This window comes from Glandiceps talaboti, chromosome 4 (genome assembly GCF_964340395.1).
Source record: "Glandiceps talaboti chromosome 4, keGlaTala1.1, whole genome shotgun sequence".
NCBI lineage: Eukaryota > Metazoa > Hemichordata > Enteropneusta > Spengelidae > Glandiceps > Glandiceps talaboti.
This window is the reverse complement of record NC_135552.1, coordinates 19,075,733-19,089,171: the sequence shown is the minus strand read 5'-3', so window position 1 is coordinate 19,089,171 and position 13,439 is coordinate 19,075,733. Positions and strand designations below refer to the sequence as shown.

General features: G+C 36.7%; 2 protein-coding genes across 2 annotated transcripts; one reads left to right on the top strand and one right to left on the bottom strand.

The window, feature by feature from the left end:
* Window positions 1-1,960: 1,960 nt before the first annotated feature.
* Window positions 1,961-8,261, bottom strand: LOC144434269 (uncharacterized). The gene is made up of 10 exons (XM_078122723.1): window positions 8,245-8,261; window positions 7,285-7,490; window positions 6,676-6,812; window positions 5,506-6,546; window positions 4,836-4,916; window positions 4,156-4,328; window positions 3,726-3,834; window positions 3,168-3,405; window positions 2,638-2,759; window positions 1,961-2,296 (listed from the first exon to the last, which is right to left on the bottom strand). The coding sequence occupies exons 1-10, from the start codon at window positions 8,259-8,261 to the stop codon at window positions 1,961-1,963; spliced, it is 2,460 nt and encodes an 819-aa protein (XP_077978849.1).
* A 42-nt stretch (window positions 8,262-8,303) lies between these two features.
* Window positions 8,304-13,369, top strand: LOC144434268 (retinol dehydrogenase 7-like). The gene is made up of 4 exons (XM_078122722.1): window positions 8,304-8,628; window positions 9,072-9,330; window positions 10,369-10,536; window positions 12,659-13,369. Exons 1-4 carry the CDS (start codon window positions 8,304-8,306, stop codon window positions 12,873-12,875), a joined length of 969 nt encoding a protein of 322 aa, XP_077978848.1. The 3' UTR covers window positions 12,876-13,369.
* The last annotated feature ends 70 nt before the right edge of the window (window positions 13,370-13,439 follow it).

Here is a 13,439-nt window from a genome sequence, read left to right as displayed (position 1 = left end):
AAAATTGCCACCCCCTCCCCACCTGCACCTATGTGCTTGAACAACAGTGACCCTTATAACTGCTTAGAAAAACATGCATGAACATGTCTACATTTACATTTAAATCATATCTCAGACCAGTACCACTATCTATAGTAGTCTGAGGATCATATACGAGTTCGCGTTTTTCTGTATTTACATTCATTAAGTGCACAAAGACACTCTAGGATTGGGTCATTGTCCAGGAAGTTGCAAGAAATACATCTGAGATGTAACACATGTTTGGGGGCGGGGCGTCACTAAGAATCACTAGAAAACCTGTATGTCACAAGTATTTTCTGGCTGAATGAAGAAAAAATTGGGGATTAATATAATTATACCTCCTCAAGCATAATTCATGAAAAATAATGACATTACAAGTGGTTAGTGGGGAATCACTGATCACACAATGCAGACAGGCTACATAAACACACATACTTCACCACTGAGACTGAATGATTTACATACTAGATTTATTCATACAAAGATTTGAATGAAATCTGTATATTATCTATGTACTGTATATTTTATCACAATATTTATAAACGCTATCCTATTCCAAAGAATTAGATTAAAGGTTGGTGATTTTTAATCACAGATATTGAGAATTGAACATCACAATATTCCATTCAAAACAAACATTTAAAATTATAATTCAAACTTGGTAACATCTGCATCTAAATTGTGATATTTATAGAAGCTTGGTTTATCTGAGAGAGTAGTAAAGTGTTTAGCTGTAAGTAATAGTTTGGTTTCCAATTGCCATGCTTTTAATAAAAATACTGTAGATGAACCTTTCAACGTCTTGGAAGGGTATCTCTCATTAAAGAAAGGAAAGTAACACCCAGTTCAACAGTTCATCACATATATTATTACATATGTACCAGAGATTACTTGCACTGGTGTGTGTGCATACTAGTGGTATTATTACATATGTACCAGAGATTACTTTCACCGGTGCATGTGCCTACTAGTGGTATTTGCACTGCAGTGCAATACCAAAAACATTATTGCATAGCTGCATGCAAACGATATGCAAATGAGGTCAAGATCATTTGTTGAATCACTTTTATGGAAATTTGCTGCTTCAGATAAACCATATGTAATAATAACAGAACCCCATGCCACATGAGTTCCAGTGTGGGCCATATTCAATATTTGAACTCATACTTGCAGTGTTTTCTACTGCACTTTTACTCGCTATGCTTATGAAAGTACGGCTGCAAAAAACACTGCAACATGCAAATACCCAGAGTATTTAACACTTGCCAGTCATGTGGGTTGTCATATTCTGTTTGTAATTGTTATTGTCTAGGCAGTGATATAATGACTAAATATCAGTATCTACAAACCTTGAATTTCATGTCAATTCTTAGTACCTGCAATAGAATTCTATCACCTAGGCATGTCATAAAAATAACAACTATACAATTTTTTGGTCGCCGACTTAACTTCTGCTCCCCGAGCTGCGTATGTTTCACTATAGGCACACATGAAAATAAGGTGATTGCCTTGTTCTATTTGGACCATCTGGCAATAACTAAAATACTATAACAGGTACTGAGAATTTTCCAACAAGCTCATTATTATTAAGTTGCTACCAGCTACCTCAACAGTGGGTTACATATCTGTGTATAGGAAAAATAAATCCATTTTGGTGTTTGCAATGTTTGCACATTGTATTTACCAGATACAGATAGATAATACATACTTATATACTATGTTCCGTCACATACATAATCCTATCTATCTATCTACCATCGTGTTAATACCATTGATGTTTACATATTTTCCAGCATATATAAACAAATCAAATGTTATTAGGTGAAAAAAAAATCTGTTCTCCATCATCCAGTCTCTGTGGAGGTTTTTACTCCAGATGTTCAACAAGTTTCTGTGGAGATTTTTACTCCAGATGTTCCACAAGTCTCTGTGAAGGTTTTTATTCCAGCTGTTCAAGTAATGCAAACTGTGATATACAACTCATCAGCCATAGGGATGACACAGTGCAGAGTTTTGGACTTTGAATTTTTGTAGGTGGATTCTTAGTGAACTGGTCATACACAATATAGTGGGTGCATTCTGTCTGTGGAACATTGGCTTGAGAATGGTATGGTACAACACTCCCTGGTTGATTGCAGTCAGCTGATTTAGGTTCCCTCGTCAGTACAACACCGTCTCCCGCTTTCACCAAATCTGCAAACTCTGCTTTGGTTGGTGCTGATGCACTGAAGTTACCATGGAAATAAAAGTGGCAGCCGTTGAAGAGGCCTGGGAACTGCAAAACATAAAAAAGTTTAGCCAAGAAGTATTTACTATGAAATATCATTTTAGAGAAACAGAACAAATAAAAAAAAAACACCAAACACCATAAACAAACGTACATGTACAGACAACTTAATGCCAGACCAAGAGGATGCAATTTGTACTCACTTATCTTTATACATGTGCATTAAATAAGCCATGAAATGACTGTCACTGTTACTGTCAAACTTTGAAAAACCATTAGCACTTACTTACTGCAGAAGATTTGAGAGAAATTGAGATAAAAGAATTAAAAACTAAACTGAAGAACATCACACTACATAACACTGCATCACAGTATAGTGTAACTAGTACCTGCTGGTCATAGTTCAGTCTTGCTTTTCTTGGCCCAAGGGTAAATGGATGTATGGTTGTACCAGTCACTTCAAAATATTGCTCCTCTTCATGTTTCTTCTTCTCTATACAAGTTTTTACCCCTATGATGAGGAAGAAACACATATATATGCCATGTGAGTGTGTGTGAGTAACTTTTGACATGTCTCACTGATAAGGTATACCCGGCTTATGAGCAAAGTGTATGTACCTAAAAAGGCCTTCAATCATGCAGATGTATATATGTAGTATGATATATGACATAGTAAGATATATGATATTGGGGTGGGGTAGTAAGATATGTGATGTGTGTGTGTGTGTGTGTGTGTGTGTGTGTGTGTGATACGATATATCTATATATGTGATATGATATATGATATAGTAAGATATGATATGGGGGGGGGTAGTAAGATATGTGATGATATAATATGGTGAGATGTGTAATATATAGTAAGATATGTGATGAGATATATATGATATGACATGACATGAAATTTGGTGTCTATACTTACATTCATAGCTGATGATCCATTTGCCATTGAGTACTCCTTGTAAAAACTTCATAGTTCTTGGACACTGACCATCATCATTACAAACAGTTACAACATGAGTAACAGACCCATCAAACTCTTCAACTACTCGGCCATTTAGTAATTTAGCAAATTGCTCTAGTTTGACTCTCTGCTCTCTCTTTAAACCAGTTCCAATCACAACGATGTCTGTGATCTGTCGTTTGATCTCTGGATCAAACTAACAAGAACAAAATAGAGTTATAATCACACACTATTGCAAAGTTGAAGTGAACGACAGATCAATTGTAGACCAGATGATGATCTTTGTACAGTGCAAAAGCTAGTCAAAGTTTTGACAAATTTTGAGTGAATTTTGTTGATACCATCAATTTTCTGACAAAATATGCTACATTGTGCATCAAATAAATTACAAAAGACTAACCCTTTGAGGATTTGTTATGTGGTGATAGTTGTACCAATCTTTCTGTGTTTTAAAAAAAAACTAACCTTTGGGGAGCTGTTATGTGGTGGTTCTGTGTTCACGTAAAACAAACTAACCTTTGGGGAGTTGTCATGTGGTGTTGGTTGTACCAATGGTTCAGTGTTCAAGGCTTCTTTCATAGCATCATTGCATGCCAAGTCTTGTGGAGTCAAACCATGATTGTTTCTGGAAATGAATCAATTTGTTAACTGTTACCAAATGTAGAACTATTTCAAAGAAATTTGTAGCGGTGGCATTTTATCCATATATATGTTGAGCTTTATTAACTTGCCATGACCCTGTATGAACATAAAGAGTTACACAAAAGTGACGTCCCTCTAGTCAAGAATACTATGAGAATTACAGAGAACTTTTTATTGTTTTCTCCAAAAAAGAAATAAAACTATCAATCTATCATATCCAGTCACTGCCAGCAAACTTCATTTCAAAGTTATTATTTCGATTAGTTGTAAAGGCAAAGATTTCTAACAGACTATTGGTACTCACCTAACATTGAGAGAAGCACCTCTCTGGACCAATAACTTAACAATGTCTATCTTGTAATTAGAGACGGCATCATGAAGTGCAGAGTTGTTCTCAAAACCTGGTGTATTGATAAAGGCACCGTTGTTTAACAGCAATGTTACCATCTCAACATATCCATAATTGCATGCCTCTTGCTAAAATAAAGAAAGAATATAAACATTTCTGCTATCACATCCATTCAACAATTACAATTTGTTTGAAAGGGAAAATAACAAAAACACAAATAAACATTATATCATTCTATTTGATAAACATTGAATTTCCAAAGAAATTATCAAAGAGACAGTCAAGTCAACTGTAAAGTTAACCAAGCACCTATTTCTTCTTATCCTTTCAAGAAACCATCAACCGACTATCAACCTTCTATCAACCAACCAACCAACCAACCAAGTCATACAACCATCCTACTATCTATCCCAGCAACCACTTTTCATCCCAGCAATCAATTTTACCCAAACTATCTTCCACAACCAGACAGCCAAGTCATACAACCCCATGCTATATATCCTTTCAACCAATTTTACCCAAGCTATCTACCACAACTAGACAGTCAAGTCATCCAACCATCTATCTACCCCAACAACCAACAATCCATCTAACAGTCAACCAAACTATGAGTAGCCCCCAAAACATAAATTTACCAGTGGAGTCCATCCAGCATAATCCTTTGTATTTGGGTCAGCCCCAGCATCAAGTAACGTTTTAACGGTTTCAATGTTTCCCTGTAAGAGCAACAAAACATTCATTTTAAAATATTGCAATGTGGCAATGTACTCTAAGTGCTTTTGCCCAAATACATGTGGTACTTCTGCTTCTGAACGGCTAAGTCCTTGGGCAAGATTTGAACCATGATTGAGCCCCAGTCAACCGAGCTGTATACTTGGGGACCTGGTAGGATAGAGGTCGCAATGTGAATGTTTTAATCCTATGCGTTAATGTTGCATTGAATTGTATGTTCCCCAGGGAATTGAAGTATATAAAGGGCTGTTGTGCCATTATGGGTCCAAACAAGGGGTAATTACTGTAAGTGCCTTGAGCACAGTGTGAGAAAGATTAACATTATTGTTTTGAGTGAAACTTCTCTATTGCTGCACTAACTTAAGTATAACAAAATCCAATTATATAACTATACTGAACAGCACATTTCATTACTTGTATGCATAATTGAAGACTGTCATATTTCAGAAACACACAAAATATTAAACTAGTAATGCATACTTTGTACAATCATAAATCTTTAATAACAATATCTGTCATACAATGAACACCATGATACATTGAGCTGTACATCTCGATAATAATAACTATTACCTTGACAGTTGCTTTATGTAACAGTGTCTCGCCTTTATGATTTCTCTTGTTAAGACTACCATATGGTGAGTTCTGTTGTCCTGATGGTGATCTGGTGGCATTTGGTGTGGAAGGGCCACTCACAATGGGAGAACAGTGGACTTTAGGTGAAGACAAAGACTTTCTTCCTGTTGATGATGTTAATTTCTTTATTGGTGTTTTGGTGTCATGTATACTTTTGCTTCTGGTCATTTTAACAGCCCTATCTTCTGTAACTTTAACTTTTCTTGTTTTCACTTGTTCCTCTTTTTCTTCTTTGTCAGCACTTCGTCTCTTTCTTGTCACCCTTCTTTCAATGTCACCATCTTTATTCCGAGTCATACTGTCCTCTTTATCCATATCTCTCGAATGTTTTTCTGTTTTTCCTTTTTCCGATGCTTCCAACTTTTTCCTTCTAGATACTCGACTTCCCCTTCCATTTTCATGTACACTATCTCCATCATCTTGTTGCCTGGATACACCTGCATCTGCATCACTAACTGACACACTCTGGCCAATTCTTGCAGGGGCTGAATCTTCCTCCAAGTGAGATGTTGTCCGAGTTGACTTCTTTCTCAGATTCCACTGTTTGTTGTATGTTGCTATTTTCTTCTTCAGCATTGGTTTTGATTTTGACTGTTTCTGTCGCTTGGTTTGTTTTGGACGATGTGGTGATGCAACAAAGTCAAAGACATCCACAGGATTATCACCATTGTTCTGTTTATTTTCATCACTGGATGTAGAATCAGCGTTATTTCTACGAATGCCAATTCTTCTACCTCTCTTGTCTGTCATCTGTTGGCTTCCTTTCATCTTCCTTCCTCTGAGATTCACTGTATATCTCAGAATACTGTTTTTAGGTGAAAATTTAGTCTCAATATTTCTCTTATTTGATTTCAGAACCATTACACATTTCTCTTTGACTTTTTGTCTCTTTGATAGTGTCTTCTTTTTCTCTGGGCATGGATCAAAGTCCTCATCATTTTCATCATCATCATCATCATCATCATCATCATCGTCACCGTCATCATCACCACCACCACCACCACCACCACCACCACCACCACCACCACCACCATCGTCGTCGTCATCGCCATCATCATCGTCGTCGTCATCATCATCATCATCACTACTATCTTCTTTGTATGTCACACCTTTTGAAGCTCCTCTTCCCTGTCTCTTGTCTGGTCTTTCAGTTTCATTCTCTTTGTCTAGTAGGTTACTGATGACCAATGGTGATTCTGACTGCACTGTAGGTACACACTCTTCTACCTGTGAATCAATTTCTCCTTTGATAGAGATACAAAAAATACATAGTACTTTTAAACACCCATCATATGGATGAAATGTTGATAAATATAACAGTACGTCACTTGCCCAAAATAAACAAATTAAATGAGATGATTTTTCTAATAAAAAATCTCTTCGATACTTAATCCATGACCTTAGTATTAAAATATTATTCTTCAGTTTTTATCCCATTTATGGATTAAAATTTTAATTCCATGATTTAATAGAGGAAGCGGCCTAGTATAATGATAGATATTTTTTCTATTGGATAATACTTGATGATAAATTTGGTTAACAAGGAGTGAAGATAAAGCCAAATGAATCCTATATATTTGTACTGTATATTTTATTTGAGAGAAGGCTATAAAGAAATATATATTATGTAAATACTATAAACTTACTGAATTGCTTTTACTATACACTGATTTGAGAGAAGGCTATGAAGAAATATAAACACTGTAATATAAATACTTAATAAAAAAAAGAAGTCTGTATTAAAATTCTCACCGTTAGTTTGAGATTCCAACTTCTGAACATATTTGCCTTCCACTACTTTACGTAACTTCTTACACAGGTGTACAACATTGGTTAGTTGTCTGTTGGGTTGTAAGTCTTTGACCCATGCTGGAGCGCTGCATAATGGACAAGTATTGCCGAGGTGATTACCAACACATGTACTGAAATGAAAACAGAAATAGACATCAATGTTAACTCCAAAATCCAAAGGTTTCATCACCCTCCACAAAGACTCACTTCAAACTTGTTGTCATATTTTCCTGGCAGGCCATTTAAGTCAGACAGTCATGTTTTTTTTAAAGTCACAAAGACATGTTGCTTTGCAGTGTGTTGTGTAAGCCAGTTTGATACGCAGCTTTCTTATGCTCAACAATTTCTTGTGACACCAAAATCCTATCCTTTACTTTGTGGTGACTCACAAGAAAAACCTAGTTTTGTTTTGTTTTCAATTTAACCATCAACAAAATAAAGTTGTAGAACAAACAAGCTTTGCATGACATCTAAATATCATAAATATAGAAAAATCTTATATTACTTGCTTAGTGGTGAACAAATATACTGTAAACCTGGAAATGTTCGCGTAAGATTTATTTTCGCTAATTTCGCTACAAAACAAAAACACGAAAATAAGTAGTAGCGAAAATATATATTTCTGTATAATGCAATGTACCAGTATGGTTATTAGTGAAAATTAATCTTTGTGAACTACATGAAGACTGTAAAATCGCAAAATTTTGTAGTCGTGAAAATATGTAGGTTTACAGTATGTTGGAGTTATAAAAACAAAGAGAACACCTGCGATGAATTGATGAGGGTGCTAGTCGCAATGCACTGAAGGTATCATGACTGGGGCAACAAACTGAAGTGACCTTTGACCTGCCTTGAGTCCATAGACACAAAATGTCAAAAGTGCACCTGGGCACCTGTGTCATAGTTAGGACAGACTCAATGTATACATAACAATGTTGTTCACAATGTTATACTACATAGTTTATTTAATAGTGTTTATCACTGTCTACCAGTTACTGCAATGGTTAGTTAGAAAACCAACAATCCGGGGTATACCTGACAAGTATGTTCTAATCACTGGTTGTGACCGTGGCTTTGGTAACATGTTGACTAAACAGTTAGATAAGACTGGTTTCCATGTGTTTGCTACCTGTTTCTCACAACAAGGTTGCAAGGCATTAGATGAAGACACTTCCAGCAGAGTTGTTACTTTACAAATGGATGTCACTAATACAGACAGTATCAAGAAAACTTTCCAAAAAGTGCAAGATTCCCTACCATCAGGCAAAGGTGAGGAGTAAAATAAACTATACAAAAGTCACTATACAATGCTTTCATTTCCTTCATCTCTCTTATATCAAATTTAGTTTTGTGCGTTGTAATGTTAATGTCAAAATATAATCTCATTTGAACAAAGACAGATGAGCTTTATGGAATATGATACTATGCCAGAACTCCATGACGGGTGAGTGCAAGTATGCCGTACATGTACTCACGGTACTTGCAGGAGTGCTTGCAGAGTTCTCTGTGCTCATACTTTCATGACTGGTGCAAATACCTCTGAGTACTCACACTGGCATTCTTGTTTCATAGATAAGTTGGTACAAGAGAAATGAATTTGATGCACATCAGATTTTGTCATCCGGAGACTAGGTGATGTGTGACTGACTGTATGTCAATAAAATCACAGTATACTCAACATTTTTCATTCTTTTCCCCAATTCATTGTACAGGTTTATGGGGTCTTGTAAATAATGCTGGAATACCAGGCTTGACTTGTCCCTATGAATGGCTAACTAAAGAAGACTTTCAACAAGTTATTGATGTGAATTTACTAGGTATGATTGATGTAACCAATGTATTCCTACCCCTCATCAAGAAGTCTAAAGGCAGAATTGTCAACATAGCCAGTATTATGGGCAGAGCTGTTATTCCTGGAGGATGCTATTCCATTTCTAAGGCTGGAGTTGAGGCATACTCTGATGGCTTGAGGTACGGACACAACTACATTACAAGATGACTTAGCATACTGCCACCATTTTCATCTTTTTTATTTATTTATTTATTTATTTATTTATTTATTTATTTAGAACATTAGCAAACACCATGTAAATTCTTAAGTTATCTTGTAAATGTAGTTCAACTTGGAGCTGATCTCATAAACGGGGACAGTCTGTTCCACAGAACAGCACCATTGTAATCAAACATCTGTTTGCCATATTCAGTTTTGACTTTATGCTACCATTATACTGTCTCATGTTATGGGAATGAATCTGATTTGAACAACTGAACATTTCAGTGAGGTAACTAGGGACATCACCTGTTATGGATTTGTAAACAAGTGTTGCCAGCTGGCGTTTCCATCTAATGTGAGGACTGACCCAACATAAGTGTTCATATACACACAGTATTGGTATCACATGGAACTTCAAACAGCATTAAACCAGCCCTTTTATGAAGGTGTTTCTAATACTTTTGATTTGTATTACACCACATATTCACAGTATAATCAAAATGGTGTAGGACGAAGGTGTTGAATTTCATCTTCATTTCATAGTCCCATCAGTAAGAAGTGTCTGATTCTAATTCTTTGAAATTTGTTGTTATTCTAGATATACTTTGTATTGGATTAAACCTGTAAACACTCTGCCATGTCCAGTCCACACATACATATAGGTCACTTTCTAATGTACTGAAATGTCACCATGCATGAACAGTTTGATTATGTGTGTGTTTACTTGTGATCTTGACAATTGATCACTTGTATTTACTCAGTTTGTTTATAAATCACTTCCTATATTTTACCATAACAAACTTTTTACTCTCATTTTAAAAACTTGTTGCAATTTATTTTGTAACAATCATGGACTTGGTCTATGTGTTATTTAACACTTCTTTTTCAAGTACAAAAACATATATAGTAAAGTTGTTTCTTGATTAAAACTCAAAAACAAATGCCATTCTCTCATCCATATCGCCACTTTCAAAATTTTAGATTTTCCTTATCATTCTTTTTACTCCGTTTTCCAGGATAATGCTGCATCCATTTGGAATCCGTGTTCAAATCATTGAACCTGGATTTTTCAGAACAAATATCTTGGATGAGGACTACCTGACTGGACGTCTTGGGGCAATATACGATAAACAACCCAAGAATATCAAAGATGATTATGGAAAGGAGTATGTGACAGAATGTAAGTTGTACTTTACTTTTCAAAAATGGAATATTAATTTAATAATTTATTAATTCACATTTACATACTTTCCAGTCGTTGACCCATGTCTAGTGTGTATGGTACGTCATGTAGTGTGTATGGTACGTCATGTAGTGTGTATGGTACGTCATGTAGTGTGTATGGTACGTCATGTAGTGTGTATGGTACGTCATGTAGTGTGTATGGTACGTCATGTAGTGTGTATGGTACGTCATGTAGTGTGTATGGTACGTCATGTAGTGTGTATGGTACGTCATGTAGTGTGTATGGTACGTCATGTGGTGTGTATGGTACGTCATGTGGTGTGTATGGTACGTCATGTGGTGTGTATGGTATGTCATGTGGTGTGTATGGTATGTCATGTAGTGTGTATGGTACGTCATGTAGTGTGTATGGTAAGTCATGTACTGTGTATGGTACGTCATGTAGTGTGTATGGTACGTCATGTAGTGTGTATGGTACGTCATGTAGTGTGTATGGTACGTCATGTAGTGTGTATGGTACGTCATGTAGTGTGTATGGTACGTCATGTAGTGTGTATGGTACGTCATGTAGTGTGTATGGTACGTCATGTAGTGTGTATGGTACGTCATGTAGTGTGTATGGTACGTCATGTAGTGTGTATGGTACGTCATGTAGTGTGTATGGTACGTCATGTAGTGTGTATGGTACGTCATGTAGTGTGTATGGTACGTCATGTAGTGTGTATGGTACGTCATGTAGTGTGTATGGTACGTCATGTAGTGTGTATGGTACGTCATGTAGTGTGTATGGTACGTCATGTAGTGTGTATGGTACGTCATGTAGTGTGTATGGTACGTCATGTAGTGTGTATGGTACGTCATGTAGTGTGTATGGTACGTCATGTAGTGTGTATGGTACGTCATGTAGTGTGTATGGTACGTCATGTAGTGTGTATGGTACGTCATGTAGTGTGTATGGTACGTCATGTAGTGTGTATGGTACGTCATGTGGTGTGTATGGTACGTCATGTGGTGTGTATGGTACGTCATGTGGTGTGTATGGTACGTCATGTGGTGTGTATGGTACGTCATGTAGTGTGTATGGTACGTCATGTGGTGTGTATGGTACGTCATGTGGTGTGTATGGTACGTCATGTGGTGTGTATGGTACGTCATGTAGTGTGTATGGTACGTCATGTAGTGTGTATGGTACGTCATGTAGTGTGTATGGTAAGTCATGTAGTGTGTATGGTACGTCATGTAGTGTGTATGGTACGTCATGTAGTGTGTATGGTACGTCATGTAGTGTGTATGGTACGTCATGTAGTGTGTATGGTACGTCATGTAGTGTGTATGGTACGTCATGTAGTGTGTATGGTATGTCATGTAGTGTGTATGGTACGTCATGTAGTGTGTATGGTATGTCATGTAGTGTGTATGGTACGTCATGTAGTGTGTATGGTACGTCATGTAGTGTGTATGGTACGTCATGTAGTGTGTATGGTATGTCATGTAGTGTGTATGGTACGTCATGTAGTGTGTATGGTATGTCATGTAGTGTGTATGGTACGTCATGTAGTGTGTATGGTACGTCATGTAGGGGCTCCCTTAGGGTGACCATAGTTTTTGATATGTTTCTCATTACTTTTTCATAGCAACTATGGGTGGTCGGTTGATTTAAAAAGAAAGTTAAAAAAATAAAAAATCACCTTCTTTCATGTTTCTCTGCCCCTCCTTTTCCTCCTCTCTATCTTCCTTTTTATTGGATTTCTGGTAACAAGCCCTTTCCCAGCTTCTCTACACAATTGGTATGTTTTCAGCTCCCCCCCCCCCCCCACTTGAATAACTTGTCTTGAACAAGTGTCGACGTTGCTGCCATGACTGTAGATGATGTCAACAGTCCAGATACTTGCTTATTCTTGCCAGAGAGGGTGCTGTTCCACAAAATATTAAGGGCGGGTGAAAATAATTGTTTAAAATTTTGATGTTGGAGCAGAAAATTTAGGTCGGTTGGGTAATGAGAAACAGAAAAACAATGGGGCCACCCTTATGCATAGGTCAACCCTTTTACTAGTTCTAGGCTCTATGATGGGCACCTAAAGAGTTCACTGTCTATATTATTTCTTTCACAGTGGTTGCAAGAACAATGGAGGATATTGACAAAATAGCATCACCAAGACTTGATAAAGTGGTCGATTCTTTGGAGCATGCATTAACATCATGGTGGCCTCGTACACGATACGTCATTGGTCTAGACGCCCACTTCTTTATACTTCCTACAACATTCCTACCAGCTGTAATCTCAGATTTCATTCACAGAGCATTTACCAACCCTCCAATCCCAGAATCGTGCAAATAAGTCGATATCTACTAGTTACCGTAATTAATATTTGGATAGTTGCAAACGTTACAAACTTTATTAAAAGCGATCAGTTTTTGACAGTGAAGCAATGCACAGCTATAATTATCTCAGTCTGATTATATATCAAATATTCCTTATTACAATGTCATTGTAGCCTTCAAGTTTTTAGTCTTAAAATCTGTTATGGAAGAAACTACATAAAATTTGCTTCAGTGTTTATAAGTCAATTTAGATTGTTAGATAAGTATAGTTCAGCCCTATATCAGGGTTCTAGACAACAGTAAGATACATCATGTTGTTCAGCCCTATCAGACTTCTAAACCATTGTTACATACATTGTGTTGTCAGCCCTATCAGGCTATTAGACCACTGTAAGATACGTCGTGTTGTTCAGCCCTATCAGGCTTCTAAACCACTGTAGGATATATCTTGTTGTTCAGCCCTATCAGACTTTGAAACCACTGTAAGATACATCATGTTCTAAACCATGATTGAATCTAAATTGCCCAATATCAAGCACAGTGCAACCAGATTTGGTGTGTGTCAGCTGAGAACAAAGTT

Coding starts and splice junctions, on each gene's coding strand:
- LOC144434269 (XM_078122723.1), bottom strand. Junction 4,329..4,835: donor ATGCTGGATGGACTCCACTG/GTAAATTTATGT, acceptor TCTTTATTTTAG/CAAGAGGCATGCAATTATGG. Junction 2,760..3,167: donor ATGGATCATCAGCTATGAAT/GTAAGTATAGAC, acceptor TCCTCATCATAG/GGGTAAAAACTTGTATAGAG.
- LOC144434268 (XM_078122722.1), top strand. CDS start 8,304: ATGTTATACTACATAGTTTATTTAATAGTGTTTATCACTGTCTACCAG. Junction 8,629..9,071: donor TTCCCTACCATCAGGCAAAG/GTGAGGAGTAAA, acceptor TTCATTGTACAG/GTTTATGGGGTCTTGTAAAT. Junction 10,537..12,658: donor GAGTATGTGACAGAATGTAA/GTTGTACTTTAC, acceptor AGTGGTTGCAAG/AACAATGGAGGATATTGACA.